This window comes from Callorhinchus milii, unplaced genomic scaffold, assembly GCF_018977255.1.
Source record: "Callorhinchus milii isolate IMCB2004 unplaced genomic scaffold, IMCB_Cmil_1.0 Scaffold1, whole genome shotgun sequence".
NCBI classification, from domain to species: Eukaryota; Metazoa; Chordata; class Chondrichthyes; order Chimaeriformes; family Callorhinchidae; genus Callorhinchus; species Callorhinchus milii.
This window is the reverse complement of record NW_024704742.1, coordinates 32,355,895-32,372,305: the sequence shown is the minus strand read 5'-3', so window position 1 is coordinate 32,372,305 and position 16,411 is coordinate 32,355,895. Positions and strand designations below refer to the sequence as shown.

At 41.4% G+C, this 16,411-nt stretch overlaps 1 protein-coding gene across 1 annotated transcript in view; it reads right to left on the bottom strand.

Annotated features, from left to right (window-relative positions):
- LOC121850263 (HEAT repeat-containing protein 1-like) overlaps positions 1–14,561 on the bottom strand; it is a 29,205-nt gene extending 14,644 nt beyond the window's left edge. Inside the window, exon 1 of the mRNA XM_042340983.1 lies at positions 14,485–14,561. Coding sequence (XP_042196917.1) covers positions 14,485–14,561 — 77 coding nt within the window. The remainder of the gene's footprint in view (positions 1–14,484) is intronic.
- Positions 14,562–16,411: the final 1,850 nt, after the last annotated feature.

Sequence of the window (16,411 nt, the reverse complement as noted above, 5' to 3'; positions counted from 1 at the left end):
TCACCTCAAGGCTGGACTATGGGAACTCTCTCCTCGCCGGCCTTCCCGCCACCTCCCTCCACAAGCTGCAGGTCATTCAGAACTCTGCAGCTCGTGTACTGTCCCGCACCAGGCTTCGGGACCACATCACACCCACCCTCGCTCGCCTCCACTGGCTCCCCATCCCCCAGAGGATCGAATTCAAGATCCTCACCCTCACCTACAAGGCCATTCACGGCCTTGCTCCCTCCTACCTCTCCGACCTACTATCCCCCTGCTTACCTGCCCGTACCCTCCGTTCCTCTGGCTCCGGTCTGCTCCACATCCCCCGCCCCAACCGCCCTCCATCGGTGGCCGGGCCTTCAGTCTCTCAGCCCCCAGGCTCTGGAACTCTATCCCCCAGTGCCTTCGCCGCCTCCTCCCTTTCCTCCTTCAAGGCCGGTCTCTTTGACCGAGCCTTCAGCTCCCCTCTCGACTCTCTAACCCCTCCTCGCTCCCTCCCTTCCCTCCCCTCACCCTGACCATTTCCCCCCTGCTCGGGTCCTGACCCAACTGTACAGCGCCTTGGGACGTCCTTCTGACGTGAAAGGCGCTCTATAAATGGAATCTTGTTGTTGTTGTAATGGATCATGGAATTCATTTCTTCAAAGGACTATTAATAAAGAGTCAGAGGGAAGGTTTAAGAAGGAAGTAGATAAATACTTAGCTAGGAAGTGTATAGAAGGGCTTGGAGAAAAGGAAGGCAATTGATATTGAGTTACAGATCAGCCAAGATCTAAGGAAATAGTGGAGCAAACTTGATAGGCCAAATGGCCTACTTCTGTTCCTATTTCAATATTTCATTCAAACATTTCTTAACAATATCTTAAAACCTATCTCTTCAAACATCTGGGGGATTGTTCGCCAGGATACTTGGAGAAACTCCCTTCTCTGTTTGAGTCATGTCATGGGATCTTTAACATCTATTTGAATAGGCAGACGGGATCTCGATTTAAGATGGCACTCCCAAACACTGCACTAGGGTGTTAGCCTAGACTATGAGCTCAAAATCCTGACGTGGGCTTGATTGAACCCACAATCTTTTATCATTAATAATAATAATAATGACAGGCAAGAGTGCTACCAACTGAGCCAGGCTGACACATGCACATTCAAGTGTATTAACAGCATGATTTGTTTGATTTTACTGGCTATAATTTTGCTGCAATACATTGATAATAATAATAATCCTTGCATTTGATATAGCACTTTTCACGTCGGGAGGACGTCCCAAAGCGCTTCACAGAACACACTGTAAAGTGAATTGACTGTATATTTGTGGGCGAACGGGGCAGCCAATTGCGCACAGCAAACAGTCGTGGATTGAAAATGACAAATTTTGTTATTGTTTTTGGTTTTGGAGGGATTATTATTAGGCGTGTGGAGTAAGGAAACTTGCCCAAGGTTTCGCCCTGACCTGCCTGGAATTGAACTCAGGTCTCTCGCTTGCAAAGCGAGTGCTCTAACCACTGAGCTATAGGACTCCACAATGTCATGAAACAGAAGTGAATGCATTTGGAGTGAGGAGACACACAGGAACTGCACTTGAAATAAAATCACTTAATGAAATAAACCCATTTGTTGTAGCTAAAATAAGAAAATGGTTGAAAACCTAACTAGAATGAGACGTTTGATCAAATATTAACTTCTTCCAGACTCTGTGGAGTTCTAATTTATTTTCACTGCATCATTTACCTCCTTCAGCTTCACTCCTGTAATTTAGTAGAACCACAAAAACACAATATATGAGTTGAGATCACCTCACCCTTCCCACATTTAACCTGTAAGAGAGCTTAAAGCACCCATAGATCCATAGCAATTTACAGCACAGAAGAAGGCCATTTGGGCCACTGTGTCCATGGTGGATCTTTAGAGGAGCAATCCTTTCAGAACCTTACCTTACACTTATCTGCTTTTTTACCATAACCTGTAGTTTACTCCTTGACCACTTTCCCACAAATGCTTTCTTTAATTTCTAACTATTCAAAAAAAATCATCATGATTTGATCACTCATTCCACAACTGTTTGTGGTACACTGCTGTGTGCAATTGGCTGCCGCATTTCGCCCACAAAATACAAGGTCACTACACTTTACGGTATATTCTGTGAAGCGCTTTGAGACGTCCTGAAGATGTGATGAGACACTATATAAAATGTGAAGATTATTATTATTACCTCATATTGTTCCCCTTCGTGGCAACCAATTGCGCACAGCAGTATCCCACAAACAGTCGTGGATTGAAATGAACCAATTTATTATTGTTTCTTTTCTTGAGGGATTATTATCAGGTGTGTGGAGTAAGTAAACTTGCCCAAGGTTTTGCAGTGCCGGGAATCGAGCCCAGGTCTCTCTCTTGCGAGGCGAATGTTCTAACTACAGAGCTACGGGACTCCTACTTGATAGAACTATAATGAATGTGAACTTTTAGCTACTACCAAATAGATGAATCACAAAAGGCTTTGAGAAGCCAGAATTCTTAATACTGCAGCTTTAAACTCTAAGATAAGCATGTCAATAGGAAGGCAACTGAATTAGTGTTTATCAGTAGATCTAATCTATTCGATGTAATGTAACAATTCTCTGCCCTCCTCTCAGCTATGGTTCAGGGCTGGTTTAGATTGACCAGGAAACAAAAATTAAAGCACAAGCAAGAGCTGTATACACAGTATTTAGATGCATGAAATAAGTGAATCTGTTCTTGAATATTCTATCAAACCTCTTACAAAAAGCTACTGTTCATGGGTATTGGGGATTTTGGGGGTGGGCACTTGGACGGGCAGACTGGTCCCTGGGATTCTTCCCATTTAGTTCCTGTTAATTCTGTAAGCCAATGGACTATCAGGAGAAGCAGTGTTAAAGTTTCCCAGGCAGTACTTTCAATGGCAAGCTACACGTTAAAGTTAAAGCTTGTTAAACATTAGCAGTACCTCAATGCAAACTCTGCAATTCCCAAACTTTGGAGCTTGCCAAGATTGACCTAAGTTCTTCTGGAGAGAGAGTATGCACTCCACACCAAATAAATAGAAATTGTACATAAATGAATCCTCAATACTTTAGTTTGAAGTCTCTTAAGCATGGTGATGAGTTTCCATGTATGTTATTCACCTGACACACCATAATAGAAAATGTCTCAGGCTTTGTTCTGTTTTATAATAATAATAATAATAAAACTGACATTTGATATAGCACCTTATCATGCCACTGAAACAACTCAAAGCAATTTACAGGATTTACTATAATGAACTTTGCGGAGTCCTGTAGCTCAGTGGTTAGAGCACTCACTTTGCAAGTGAGAGACCGGAGTTCAATTCCAGGCAGGGCGAAACCTTGGGCAAGTTTCCTTACTCCACACGCCTAATAATAACCCCTCCAAAACCAAAAACAATAATAAAAAATTGGTCATTTTCAATCCACAACTGTTTGTGGGACATTGCTGTGCGCAATTGGCTGCCGCGTTCGCCCACAAATATACAGTCAATTCACTTTACAGTGTGTTCTGTGAAGCGCTTTGGGACATCCTCCTGACATGAAAAGCGCTATATCAAATGCAAGGATTATTATTATAATGTGCAGTGACTATATTTGTAGGTGAACACAGCAATTTGCACACAGCAATATCCCACAACGCAAACAGTCATGAAGTGAATGACTAATCTTATCTGGAGGATTGTTGGCCAGGAAACAAGAAGAAACTCCCTTCTCTTATTTGAATAGTTCCATAGTGTGTTTAGTGTCCATCTCAACAGACAGACTGGACCTTGATTTAACATCTCATTCGAAGAACAGTACCTCTGAGAACGCAGTGCTCCCCCAACATTGCAATGGGGCGTTATCCTAGAGTGTGAGTGTAATGAATGAATACATTTTGCATGAGAGGCTTACGGCAGAAGCATGCATTTTGAAAAAATGGGCTTCACCCCTTTTTTTTACTCATTCTTACATGTGTTTAATGGAGAGGAAGCTCCCGTATAACCTTAAATCACAGCTTCAACTTCAGAGTGTTCCATATTGAACTTGCTAGGGCTTTAATGTCAGTTTGGCTTGAAGCTGAAACTAAACTCCATATGAACCTAAAAACCACCCTAGTGAGGGCACCAAAGCTTTAGGCATGCATTCTGATTCCAAATTCAGTTTTAAAAAAGAATGCGTTACTTCACCTACAAAGATTTTACTACAAATAAACAAATTCAGATTTGCAATAGCTTTCAATTTTCTTTGCCTGCAGAGAGATAAATGAGGTGTTATCTGTTGGTCACAGTCCAGGGATGATTCAAATCAACCTTTATCATCGCTTCCACCATCCAATCTAAGGAGCTTCTTTGCCGTCTAAACCTCTTTTCTGCTTAGCCTGTTGTTAAAAAGGACCAATTTTCCTGGATTCAAAATCCATTATGTTTTACGCAACTACTGGATATCTTGTTGTTGTCTGAAGTGAATTTGATTTTCAGAAACTATACACAATGACCTACCAAAATGCTAACCGAATTCAGTTAGTGGCACTCTGGCCTCCAAGACAGATGGTTCTAATCCCACATTGGGATTTTGAACTCACAAAGTCTGTTCCAGGGTGGCATGCGGAGAATACTATATTGTTAGAAATGCCATCCTTTGGATGAGACATAAAACTGAGGTTTCTTCAGCCGATTCAGGTGGATGTTAAAGATATCACACGGCACTATTTGAAAAGAGAAGAGAGTTTCTCCCACTGTCCAGGCCAACAATTCCCCAGATAAAATTGTTCATTCGGTTTGCAGCTGATTGTGGGTGTGGTAATTATTTTTCACCTACAATCATTCACCTACAAAATACACAACACCAACAACAAATTGCATTTATGTAGCACCTTTCATGTCGAGAACATGCCCCAAGGTGCTGGGACAGTCTTTGCACCTGACAGACAGAGACAGATTTGCACCTGAGCTGAGGGTTACAATTAAGATGGGTGAAGGTCAAGGAGGGTGTGGGTGCGAGGATGACTGGAGGCACGTCAAAGAGGAAGGACTTAGAAGGGTCTTGAAGAAGGCAAGGGAAGTGAAGGAACTTTGATTTGGGGTTCCAGCGGATGGGGGCAGGAAGGCCAGACTGCCGATGGCGGGTGGGCAGGGTGGGGATATGGGCAGGTCAGCGCATGCCGAGGGGAGGGAGGGGGCAAGTGGTAAGCTTTTAGCAGATTGAAGACCATGGAGAGCTTTAAAAGTGAGCATGAGGATCTTAAACTCGATCCTCTGGGGATGGGAAGCCAGTGATGCCAGGCGAGGATAGGGCTGATCGGTTCACGGAGCTTGGTACAGGAAATAATAAGCAGCTTGTGGAGGAAAGAGTCACTAGACTTTCCAGCAAATCCTATGAAGCAGTTTGAGATGTTTCTATAAAGCACTAAATCAATTGCAAGAATTATGATTCCTCCATTCTNAAAAACATTTCCTTGTGTCATTGCTGTGTGTATGTTGTGCGTGTGTCCGGGTGACACTTTTTACCATTTGAGACAATCTCCTGTTGTGAAAGATGTTATATAAATATAAATTTGTTTTGTATTGTGTTATAAACTCCTGCAGCTGCTATAAAAGGCTGTGGACTGCAGAAAACTGCAGTCGTGTTAAGTTAATTCCAGAAATGACTCATACTGAAGCATTAATATATAATGAGTCAATGTCTCTTCTGAACAACAACACTTTCTAAAGATACACAAGGTCTCAACGTGACTCAGTTTGGCAGGAGCTTGGATAAGGCCACATTTCTGACAGAATCAAAATATTGCTGTTCTATTAAACGATAATTGAACAATTGTTTAAAACAGTATCGAAGGGCAGGACTAGGAGAGTATCTTGCTTCACCAACTTTTAAACACATTTAAACAAATTGTGTTCTTAATGTTAAATGAATGAATTCAACAACAACTCAACTTACATTTGTTTAGCCTCTTTCACATCGGGAGGACGTCCATTCTTTCTTTATTGAACTCAAAATAATAAAACTGCCATTCAGCGCTCAAAATGTAAGTGTTAATAACAATTGATATCATGATTAAAACAGTGAGAAATCTTCTGCATTCGACAACAAATTGCATTTATATAGCGCCCCTCCCACAGGGCAGCATTCAAAACTTAGTTTTGTTAATTACAAAAATAATCTATAGCTCCAGACAGATACCCATAGATACCTCCACACAAACCTATAGATATGGAGTCAGCATACTTTGAGATACAGTAAATAAATATGACAACTCGTGTTAAAAAACAGCACTGAAAGACTGACATACAAGCGTTACAATTTGTTCATACTGCATTTGGTTTGCTGGACCTTTAGAAAGACTCCTATTTTTTTCAATGTTATTTTTTTCAACGTCCTGGTGTTAATAATCAATATGTTTGACTTGCTTCGCAAAATCATTCACTTCATGGCTGTTTGCGGAACATTGCTGCGTGCATATTGGTTACCTCGTTCAATACACTTTACAAAAAATCCTGTGAAGCACTTTGAAACATCCTCCTGGTGTGAAAGATGCTAATATATTATTATTACTATTATTATTATAAAATTCAAGTATTATTATTCAAAATCTAGTTTTTAAACTGAGAGTAATTTCACCCCTTATACTGTGGTACATTTAACCATTGTATAAATGTAAATTGTTGTTTGGTCAGTTCTTGGGGTGTGTTTCCTGCACAGCTTGGGTCCAGTTTGCTCTTCTATTGGAACTGCTGCCATTTCAAACTATGGTACATTACAGCTCAACAAATATTTCCTTCTTCCATTGTGCTCTTATGAATTCAACTCTACCCATAAGAATAACACAGACATGTAAAGCAGTTACAGCTCAGCAGGTGAGACATTACCTCACTTGCCTCAACTCTCCGACCGCCTAACCCCATATCAGCCTGTTTGCTCCCACCACTCGGTGGACCCCGGTCTGCTTCAGGTCACCCGCACTTCCCACCCCACCATCGGTGGTCGGGCATTCAGCAACTCGGCCCCCACACTCTGGAACTCTATCCTGCAGTCCCTCATCCCCTTTCTTACCCGCTTCAAGTCCAGTCTAAAGATGTGGAGTAGAAAGGAAAAGATGTGGGGTAGAAAGGATAGGTGAGGGTCAAACAGGATGCCAAGGTTCTGGACCGGCTTAGTAAGGTGCAGTGTGCATCCATGGATGGTGATGCTGTCAGCGCATGAGGTGAGGAGGGGCTGAATGGAGCCAATCAGGAGAGCCTCGGTCTTGTTGACATTCAACTGAAGAAAGTTAGCTCTCATCCAGGACTTGATGTCTGACAGACATTCTGTCAGGACAGCAGTGGTCCTGGAGTCAAGGGTGGAGGCAGAGAGGTACAGTTGGGTGTCATCCACATACATGTGGAAGTTGACCCCATTTCTGCGGATGATGTCACCAAGAGGGAGCATATAGATATTGAAGAGGAGGGGACCAAGGACAGAGCCCTGAGGAACGCCACACGAGATGGTGCGGGGGCTAGAGGAGACATGGTTTGTGGAGATGAAGTGGAGGCGGTGTGAGAGGTACAAACTGAACCATTCAAGAACAGAACCATGAAGGTTGAGGTGAGGTGAGAGGAGAGGCGACGAATGAGGATCTAGTGCTCAACGGTGTTGAAGACAGCAGAGACGTCAAGGAGGACAAAAAGGCAGAGGGAGCCCTCGTCGCAGATGGACAGAATGTCATTTGTCACTTTGACCAGGGCTGTTTCTGTCCTGTAGGCAGCACGGAAACCCGATTGGAATGGTTTGTGAAGGGAGTGGCGGGAGAGGAAGGAGCGAAGCTGGGAAGCAACGACTCATTCCAGGACCTCGGAGAGAAAAGGAAGGTTGGAGATGGGGAGGTAGTTTGAGAGCAGGAATGGGTCCAGGTAGGGTTCTTTAATGATAGGAGTGATGATGGCCATTTTTAAAGGGTTGGGAATGGTACCATGGACAGGGAGAGGTTTATGATGTCTGTGAGTAGAGGAGCAAGGAGGATCTCACATTGAGCATTGAGAGACCAGCGTGGGAGCTAAGAATGCGGGAAAACAGGCCCAGTGAGGGAGCCAGACCTAACATGGGACCAGTGGTACTGGTGAGCGGGACTGGGTGAGAGCTGAAAAGTGTGATTGGTGACCAAAGACATTGTGCGTGTGCGAAGGGCCCATTGCTATGGGAACAAGGTAGCTTAGGTAGGCAAACTCATTGATTGCCTCAGCAGCCAAAAAGGTCACCAGCCACCACTAACGTTCAGTCATAAATGATAAAATGATAAAAAAAAGTCTTGTTCTAGAGATAGTGAATTGTAAATTGCTGATATAAATTCTAGCCTGGGGAACAATGTGTTAAGCTGCAGCAGGCCGGGGGAAAATAAAGATCAGCAAACATTAAAAGAGCACGTCTGAACTTTTGATTCTTCACAGGAGAGTGACTCAACTTCCTGTGAAGATCAGATGAAAATGCTGCAAAGCAATGGCATTTCATCAAAAATAGCTGTGCTTCTGGTTCAGCAAAGCCAATCAGAACGATGAGCACAAAGGTACATCAAAGGCCTTGCACCTTAAACATGTTAGTAAATTCCACATAGATCAGATGGGCTTCACTGAACTCTGTTCCATGTGAGCAGTCACCTCCCCATATCCAGTCTGAGATCTGCAATAACAAGGCTGTTTTTTCCTTTTTTTTAAATCCATGATTAATTAAAAAAATGTTTCTTTGAAAATACGATTGCGTATCTTTTTTGAACAAACTACAAAACAGAATGATAGATATGAGATACCCAGCTGATCATTTTTTCTTTTCCCCTCTCCAGTAATCTGGAGACAAAAAACTGGAGCAAACTGCAAATTAACAATTAATCCTTCAGTGTGAGCTTCACACACCAATGGCGCAGACCACACAAGCAGCTGTCATATACAGGAACCATTGAAAAGCTACTTTAACACTGAATGAAGCCATCTAATAACATTCACAGAATGTACTCAAATAGCTGACAGATTCCCTCAGGGTATTTCAAGCCAGTAATTCAATCTTAGGGTTCAGATGGCAGTTAAAAACTTCTCTAGTTTTGCATTTACACTTTATAAACTTGCCATTTACACTGCCACATAATCACTCTTAGATTTACACCTTCCAGTTCTTATTCATTTCCCGCCATGTAAATATTATTCCACATTCGACGTTTTTGCAGTTGTGAGCAGAATGATTAGTAATGGGCATTTTGTTTCCTAGGTTAGATCAGTAAATAAAATTCTTACGGATTACTCCCTGTATGCCACAGTCCAACCAAAAGAACATGAAGGTGATCTCCTGCACCCCACACCTTCTCCTTCATGTGCTAGTTATAAGAACCACACATCATTGAGTGTCAGCCTGCTCGGTTGGTAACACTCTCACCTCTGAATCAGAAGGCTGTGGGTTCAAGCACCATGTCGGGACTTTAAGCTCATAGTTTAGGCTGACACTCCACTGCAGTGCTGGGGAAGTGCTGCACTGGTAGATGAAATATTAAATTGAGGTCCCGTCTGTCTGTTTAGGTGAACGTTAAAAAACCCATAGGGATAGTTGAAAAGAGAAGGGAGTTTTTCTTGATGTACTGGCCAACAATTCCCAAAATAAAATTGGTCATTCACTCCATAGCTGTTTTGGGGATAGTGCTATGTATAAATTAACTTTTGCAAAATATACAGTCACTACACTTACAGTGAGTCCTGCAAAGTACTTTGAGTTGTTTCAACGACATGAGAAGCAACGTATTAAATGCAAGAATTATTTTATTATTACTCTGGGACTCTGGCTCAGAGTAATAATAAAAATATGTCTACTCTCCAATTCTCATTGAAGAGTGAAATTAGGTAATTGGCCATTAGAATAAGATGGATTGCTACTGACCAACTTATCTGCTTCAACCACTGTTCCAGGTAGGATTTTCCATGTAGAGCATGTATACTTACTAACTTTATGGTTGCGGTTTTGGAGCAACAAGCTATGATGATGCTGATGTTGATTGCGCTTTACAAAACTCTGTGAAATGCTTTGAGACATTCTGATGTGATACAGTACTACATCAAATACCAATATTATGATATTGTTATTACTATAAAACAAATATAACCACAAAAAAGTCAATAAATAAAATGTGAAGACCACAACTTTATTATCAGATTGATCCCATTGTAGACAATATTAGAATTTAATATGCCTTGGAAGTCTTTGTTGCTGTCATGCTATTATTGCGTCAGCGCTCCCCAGACACCCAGACTGACTAGAATAGGGTTACATACCACATTCAAATGCTTCAAATGCTTCTAAAATACTAGGAGGATAATTACCTGGATTATCAATAAGAATTGTTCAAGCAGCAAATCATTAAATTTTTTCAGAAACCTTTTAAGTTCCATACAGGCTGTTAGAACTACTGATGGAAGCATATGACTCATGCAATTTTTGTAGTACTGCTCCTCAATTCACATTTTTAACAAAGAATAGACACAGCTGATTGTTTGAATCTTCGTTTCACCCCAGAAACATTTATGCAACACCTTTCTTTAGTTAACTAAATTCTCAAACGTCATTGGAGGGCAGGCATTCAACCATTCTGCCCCCACTTTCTGGAACTCCATCCTGGAGTCCCTCTGACTTTCTCACCCCCTCCCCTCATTTAAGGCAAGTCTCAAGACATACCTCTTTGACCGCGTTTTCGGTTATCTTTCCCCTCCTCGCCACACTCAACTCTCACCCTGTCATGGACACCTTGTTTTTATTAGTACCCTACCTTGTTCTAATGATATTTGCTGTAGATAGTCTGTGTATAGAGAGTTTGTGTCAAAATAAGCCACTTCGAGTTAAGCGCAATTATAATCCCGGCACCGAAAATACGACTTAAAGTGGTATTGCATTCGAGACACAAAGTCTGTGACCTGGGTGAGTGTTGCAACAAAAATTGGTGGAAAAGGTATGGTGCTTATAAGGACCAATAAAATACTGTGTTTTCTAAAAAGTGCCATCGCATCTGTTAAATTCTGGAGGAAAGGAGAAACACAAGCAGCTGATGTCAGCTGTTTGGGAGGACGAAAGACATTGATTGACGCCTCGCATTGTTACGCTATAAAGCATTGGGACCACCTGACATTGTGTTAATTCTCACATAGTGAAGTCTCACATAGAGAGGGAACTTGAACGTCACAGAGACTACATGCTTTCCCAACATGAAAGGCGCTACATAAATATAACTTGTATAAGAGCTCTGAGATGCTACTCTGCGTGAGAGGTGCTATATAAATGCAAGTTGTTGTTGTATTGTATTTAATAATCATATGACTCGCATTTGATATAGTGCCTTTCCACATCATCAAGATGTCTCAAAGAATATACTGTAAATTGACTTGAGTGCATATTTTGTGGGCGAAATGCGGCAGCCAATTGAGCACAGCAGTGTCCCAGAAACAGTCGTGGATTGAGTGACCAATTTATTTTGATTATTTTTTTTTGAAGGAACTCTTACTCCTGGAAAAGCGATCCACCAACCGACAAACAACCGGGTTCCTATTTACTGCTTGGTAAACAGAGGCGTGTGGAGTAAGGAAACTTGCCCAATGTTTCACCCTGCCAGGAATCTAATCCAGGTCTTTTGCTTGCAAGGCAAGTGTTCTAACCACTTAGTTAGAGTACTTAGCTACAGGACTACAAGAATTTTAGGTCCATTCTTAATGAAAATGTATTAAATAATAATATAGTGCTTTTCACATCAGGAAGACATCTCAAAGCGGTTCACAGATTTTACAATAATGTATACTGACTGCATTTTTTGTAGATTGGGGCAGCCAATTGCAAATAGAAATCTCCCACAAACAACCAATGAAGTGAATGACCAATGTTATCTGGGGGATTGTTGGGCAAGGCACTGGGACAAATTCCCTTCTCTTTTTAAGTAGTGCCATAGGATCTTTAATGTCCACCTGAACAGGCAGAAAGGCCTTTGGTTTTAATGTCTCATCCAAAGAACAGCAGCTGCAATAATACACCCCTCTTCCCTCCCAGTATTATCTGGAGTGTCGGCCTATGGATGAGACATTAACACACGTCACCATGGACCCAAGGTTACCACAGGATAACTTCAGTTTAGAGAGGGGGTTAGAATATATAACATCAATGAACAGTATAACCAGCTCACTGTGGAAATAATTAGATTTCTCTTTTTATTCCAAAACAGAAGATTGATAATCAATCACTTTCCTTCCCTACAGGTCTGCGACCGATCCCTTGGCAAGTCATCTACAAATGTGATTTTAGATTGCTGTTCCTGCAGCGAGCTCAGCGAATATCTTACAGTCTTAGGGGAAAATGGAATTCTAAACTCCAATATAAATATTAAATGCTGCAAATATTCCATAAACTACAAACGTTACAGCTGTCCTTTTAGAGATAATCATTCTTCTTGTCTCAAACATCTGAACGATGATGAAGCAGATTTCAAAGCATTGGTTGGTGTCACAAACCCTGGTCCTCTTTCTGGCAATTAAATATAAATCAAGTATAATAGTTATTAAATCACACTCATTGTATTAGATAGGGAACTTGCAAGGTCACACTGTACATTATTTTGCTCTTTAAAATTAAATCCACAAGACAAGGAATTCATAAAGTCATTCCAATACTGTTCCCTCCCTTTGCAATTCAATTTAGAATTTAATTTGCTCTTGTCCTACTACTTAAAGATCAATCAGCAGTTAATTCGCCAGTAAACTAATATAGCTTTTATCACTGCTGAGATTATTTTGGACCAGACCACAACCTCTGTACCCCTGTGAAGCTTTCTGTCTGATTTAATGGTATTAACTTCATATTTATTTTGCTTATTTTACGACACCGATTTGTTGCCATGAAACTGTTCGATTAAGGAAGAAATTTAATTTGTTGACACATTAGTTTTGTTTAGGGGCATAATAAATGTGAACTTGAGAAATTGGAACATATCAAGAACTGATATAATTTAACAATTTTAAACAAATTCCATGGAGGAACCAGAGTGAATAAAATAATAATTAAAAAATAATAATAATGTGGTCACTCAATCCACAACTGTTTGTGGGACACTGCTGTGCATTATTGGCTGCTACGTTTCACCCACAAAATAGAGTTGATTTACTTTACAGTATATTCTGTGTCGCGGTTTGAGACATCTCAACGATGTGATATCAAACAATGTGACCCTATATCAAATGCAAGGATTGATATAATAAGAAACTATTATCTAGCTTTCCTTGTTTTTGTGTTATGGGATCTTTATAAAAATAATAATCCTTGGATTTAGTATAGGGTCCTTCACTTTGGAAGGATGTCCAAAGTGCTTCACAGGATATTCTGCAAAATGCAGAGACTGGGTATTTTGTAAGCGAACTTGGCAATCAGTCTGCACAAAGCAAAATCCTACAGACAGACAGACTACAAACGGTCGATGAACAATTTTATCTGGAGGTCGTTGGCATAGGGAGAAACCCTCTTCTCCTTTTTGTAAAATACCAAGGGATCTTATGAATTGTTCCTTGGCTTTATGTCTCACCTAAATGATAACACCTCCAATGCAATACAATACAAAATTACATTTATATAGCGCCTTTCACATCGGGAGAACATCCAAGAACGCAGTTCACCCCAGGACTGCATTGGAATGTCATTTTAGACTATATAAGATTAAAATTGTAATATGGGGCTTGAGGCAAGAGTCCTACCAACTTTAATGACAACCTGAACAGGCAGATGAAATCTTGGTGTAAAACCTTGGTGTGGAGCCTTTGAAAAACAGTACTTCTAAACCCCTCAGCACTCCATCAGTTACTTCCTGAATTCAAGGGAGCTCAAGTGTCAATTAAATTGTGAAACATTGCCTGTTCAAGAGGAATGTTTTAAGATGGATGAGTGCCACGAGTCATTTCCTGCTTCCACAAAATAAGAATTCAAATATTCGTATCTTTGTGAGAAGGACCGACTAGAAGGGCAGAAAATTTGATCCTAATTGTACCCAGGTAACAACAACAACTTGCATTTATATAGCACCCTTCACTGAAACATTATTCACTCCAGGGTGACACCTTCCCTCTCACCACCTGGTTAAAGCACTTTGAGACACTACCCTGTGTGGAGGGCGCTATACAAATGCAAATTGGTGTTACACGTTCCATCGTACCCAATCGCTGCCATGGTGGTGTGGCTCTCATCTCCAGGTCCTCACTCCTTACTCTTCCGGATCCTTCTCCTCCTCCGAGCACCTCAATCTTTACCATCCCTCCAATGTTTCCCTTAAAATTCTCATCATTTATCATCCCCCAAACCCTCCAATACTTTCTTTTCCGACATCTCTACTGTCCTACCTTCCCTCTGTTCTGAATGCCTCCTCATCTTTAACCTGCACTTCACTCTTTCTTGCTCCACCTCCACTGACTTCTCCGCCATCATCTTTCCCACTATCTCTCCTTCCACATTAATTCTGCCCACTCACATCGATGGCCAGCCCCTCGACTTGGTGATTACCTGGGGTATCATCGTCTCGGACATCACCATCACTGGTAAAGCCATCTCCCTTAACTGCTCAATCCTCCTCCCTGCTGCCCAACCCACTTCTATCTCCTATCGCCCCTGGAAAAAATCTCCCTCCACACCCTCTCCACTGCCCTGGAGTCATCTGAACTCCTGCCCCTCTGGTCCTCCTCATCTAATGACCTGTTCTCCTCGGTCACTCTCCTCCACAACTCCCTCTCTGTAATCCTCGACACCCTTACCCTCGTCACCTCCTGCAAAACCTTCGACTCTCGCAACACCCCCTGATACACCAGCTACTTCTGCTCCCTCAACTCACAGGCGTAGGCCACTGAAGGCACCGGGCACTGCGCTAACTCCCTGTTCGCCGGACTTGTTGTTCATATAGAGTAAGAGCTCAGAGTGCTTTACAGAGGGGGTGGTGAACACCAAGTAGCAGAGTGGGGGAAGATGGAGGTGGCTATAGGTATGAATGGTGAGATAGTTTTTTCTAACTTTTGAAGACAGATAGAGAGGAGGTGATGGGGGACGGGGGGTCAAGTGGAGAGTTTGAGGGAGGGACTTTCACACGATGGAAGCATAGTGTTGAAAACCTCGTTCACCAATAATGGGGTGGAGGAGGCAAGAGACACACAGAAGGCCTGAGTTTGCTTAGAAGAGAAGACAAACAGAAAAGTGAGGCAAGATAAGACTAGAAGGGGAGTTTTCTCCAGGGACAGAAGTAGATAGTGGAGGGTTTGGAGAAGGGGATAGGGATGTAGGAGGTAAAATCTAATCCCATTCAGGATTACATAAACTACAGAACAGAACTGACATCTACTGGTATCCAAAATAACAAATCATAAGTTGTTAACACAATAGCATCTAATTAGCATAATCATACACTAGTAAATTCAAATAATGTATTGATTTCAGATCATTCCACTGTTGTTCATTAATCTGCCTTAAAAGCAATAACAATATAGTTAGGCCTCCAGGACATCTCAAAGGGCTTCACAGGAAATGCGGTGTGTAATTCCTGTGAAGCCCTTTGAGATGTATTGATGGCATCCCAAGATGCTACCCCATGTGAAAGGCACTATATAAATGCAAACTGTTGTTGTGTTGTGCGTGTAAGTTTTGTTGATGAACGTGGCTACGAATTTGTGCACAGGTCATGAAGTGAATGACCAATATTATCTGAGGTATTGTTGACCAGATGTAAAATGTAAAATAAAGTAACAAAGATTGTTGGCCAGGAAAGTAATAAAGAATGTGTAAACATAGCAGAGTGAATCAAATGCAAGGATTATTATTATTATTAAGCAATATCTTTTATACTGTCTTAGAAATTGAAGTACAAATTGGTACCGGCTATGTTACTGGTTTCCCCTTCCCTTCAGCAGGGTCACTAGGTTGAGGATAGAAGATTGGTATTGTCTCAATAGGTCATGCGAAGGGCCTTCAGGAGAAATAGTGTGGACTTGCATCGCTGCCGGCACTTGTGGAGTCATGCGTCACAGAAAACTCATTCAACGATGAGTGGTAATTCATCATTAGCTAGTGGCTTTTGAGATTATCCAACTATCCAAGGTCAGATCACTGACATCTACATGTAAGTGTACGATTCAGTACGTATGGTAACATGTAGGCCAAAATGATCATGCATCAGCAAACTAGAATCAGTTTTATTTCTTTCTTCAATTCGATTTTCTTTCCTACTGAAACTATCAAAGCATTTAATACATTTTGAGTAAATGTTCCACAAAAATGCAAAAAATTTGCTTAACATCAATATAATAAAGAAAAGTTGCACTTCTAATAGCTGCTATCACATCATCAAAATGTCTCAAAGTGCTTCATAGGATTGACTGTAAAGTGTAGTAACTGTGTACTTGTAGGCAAATGTT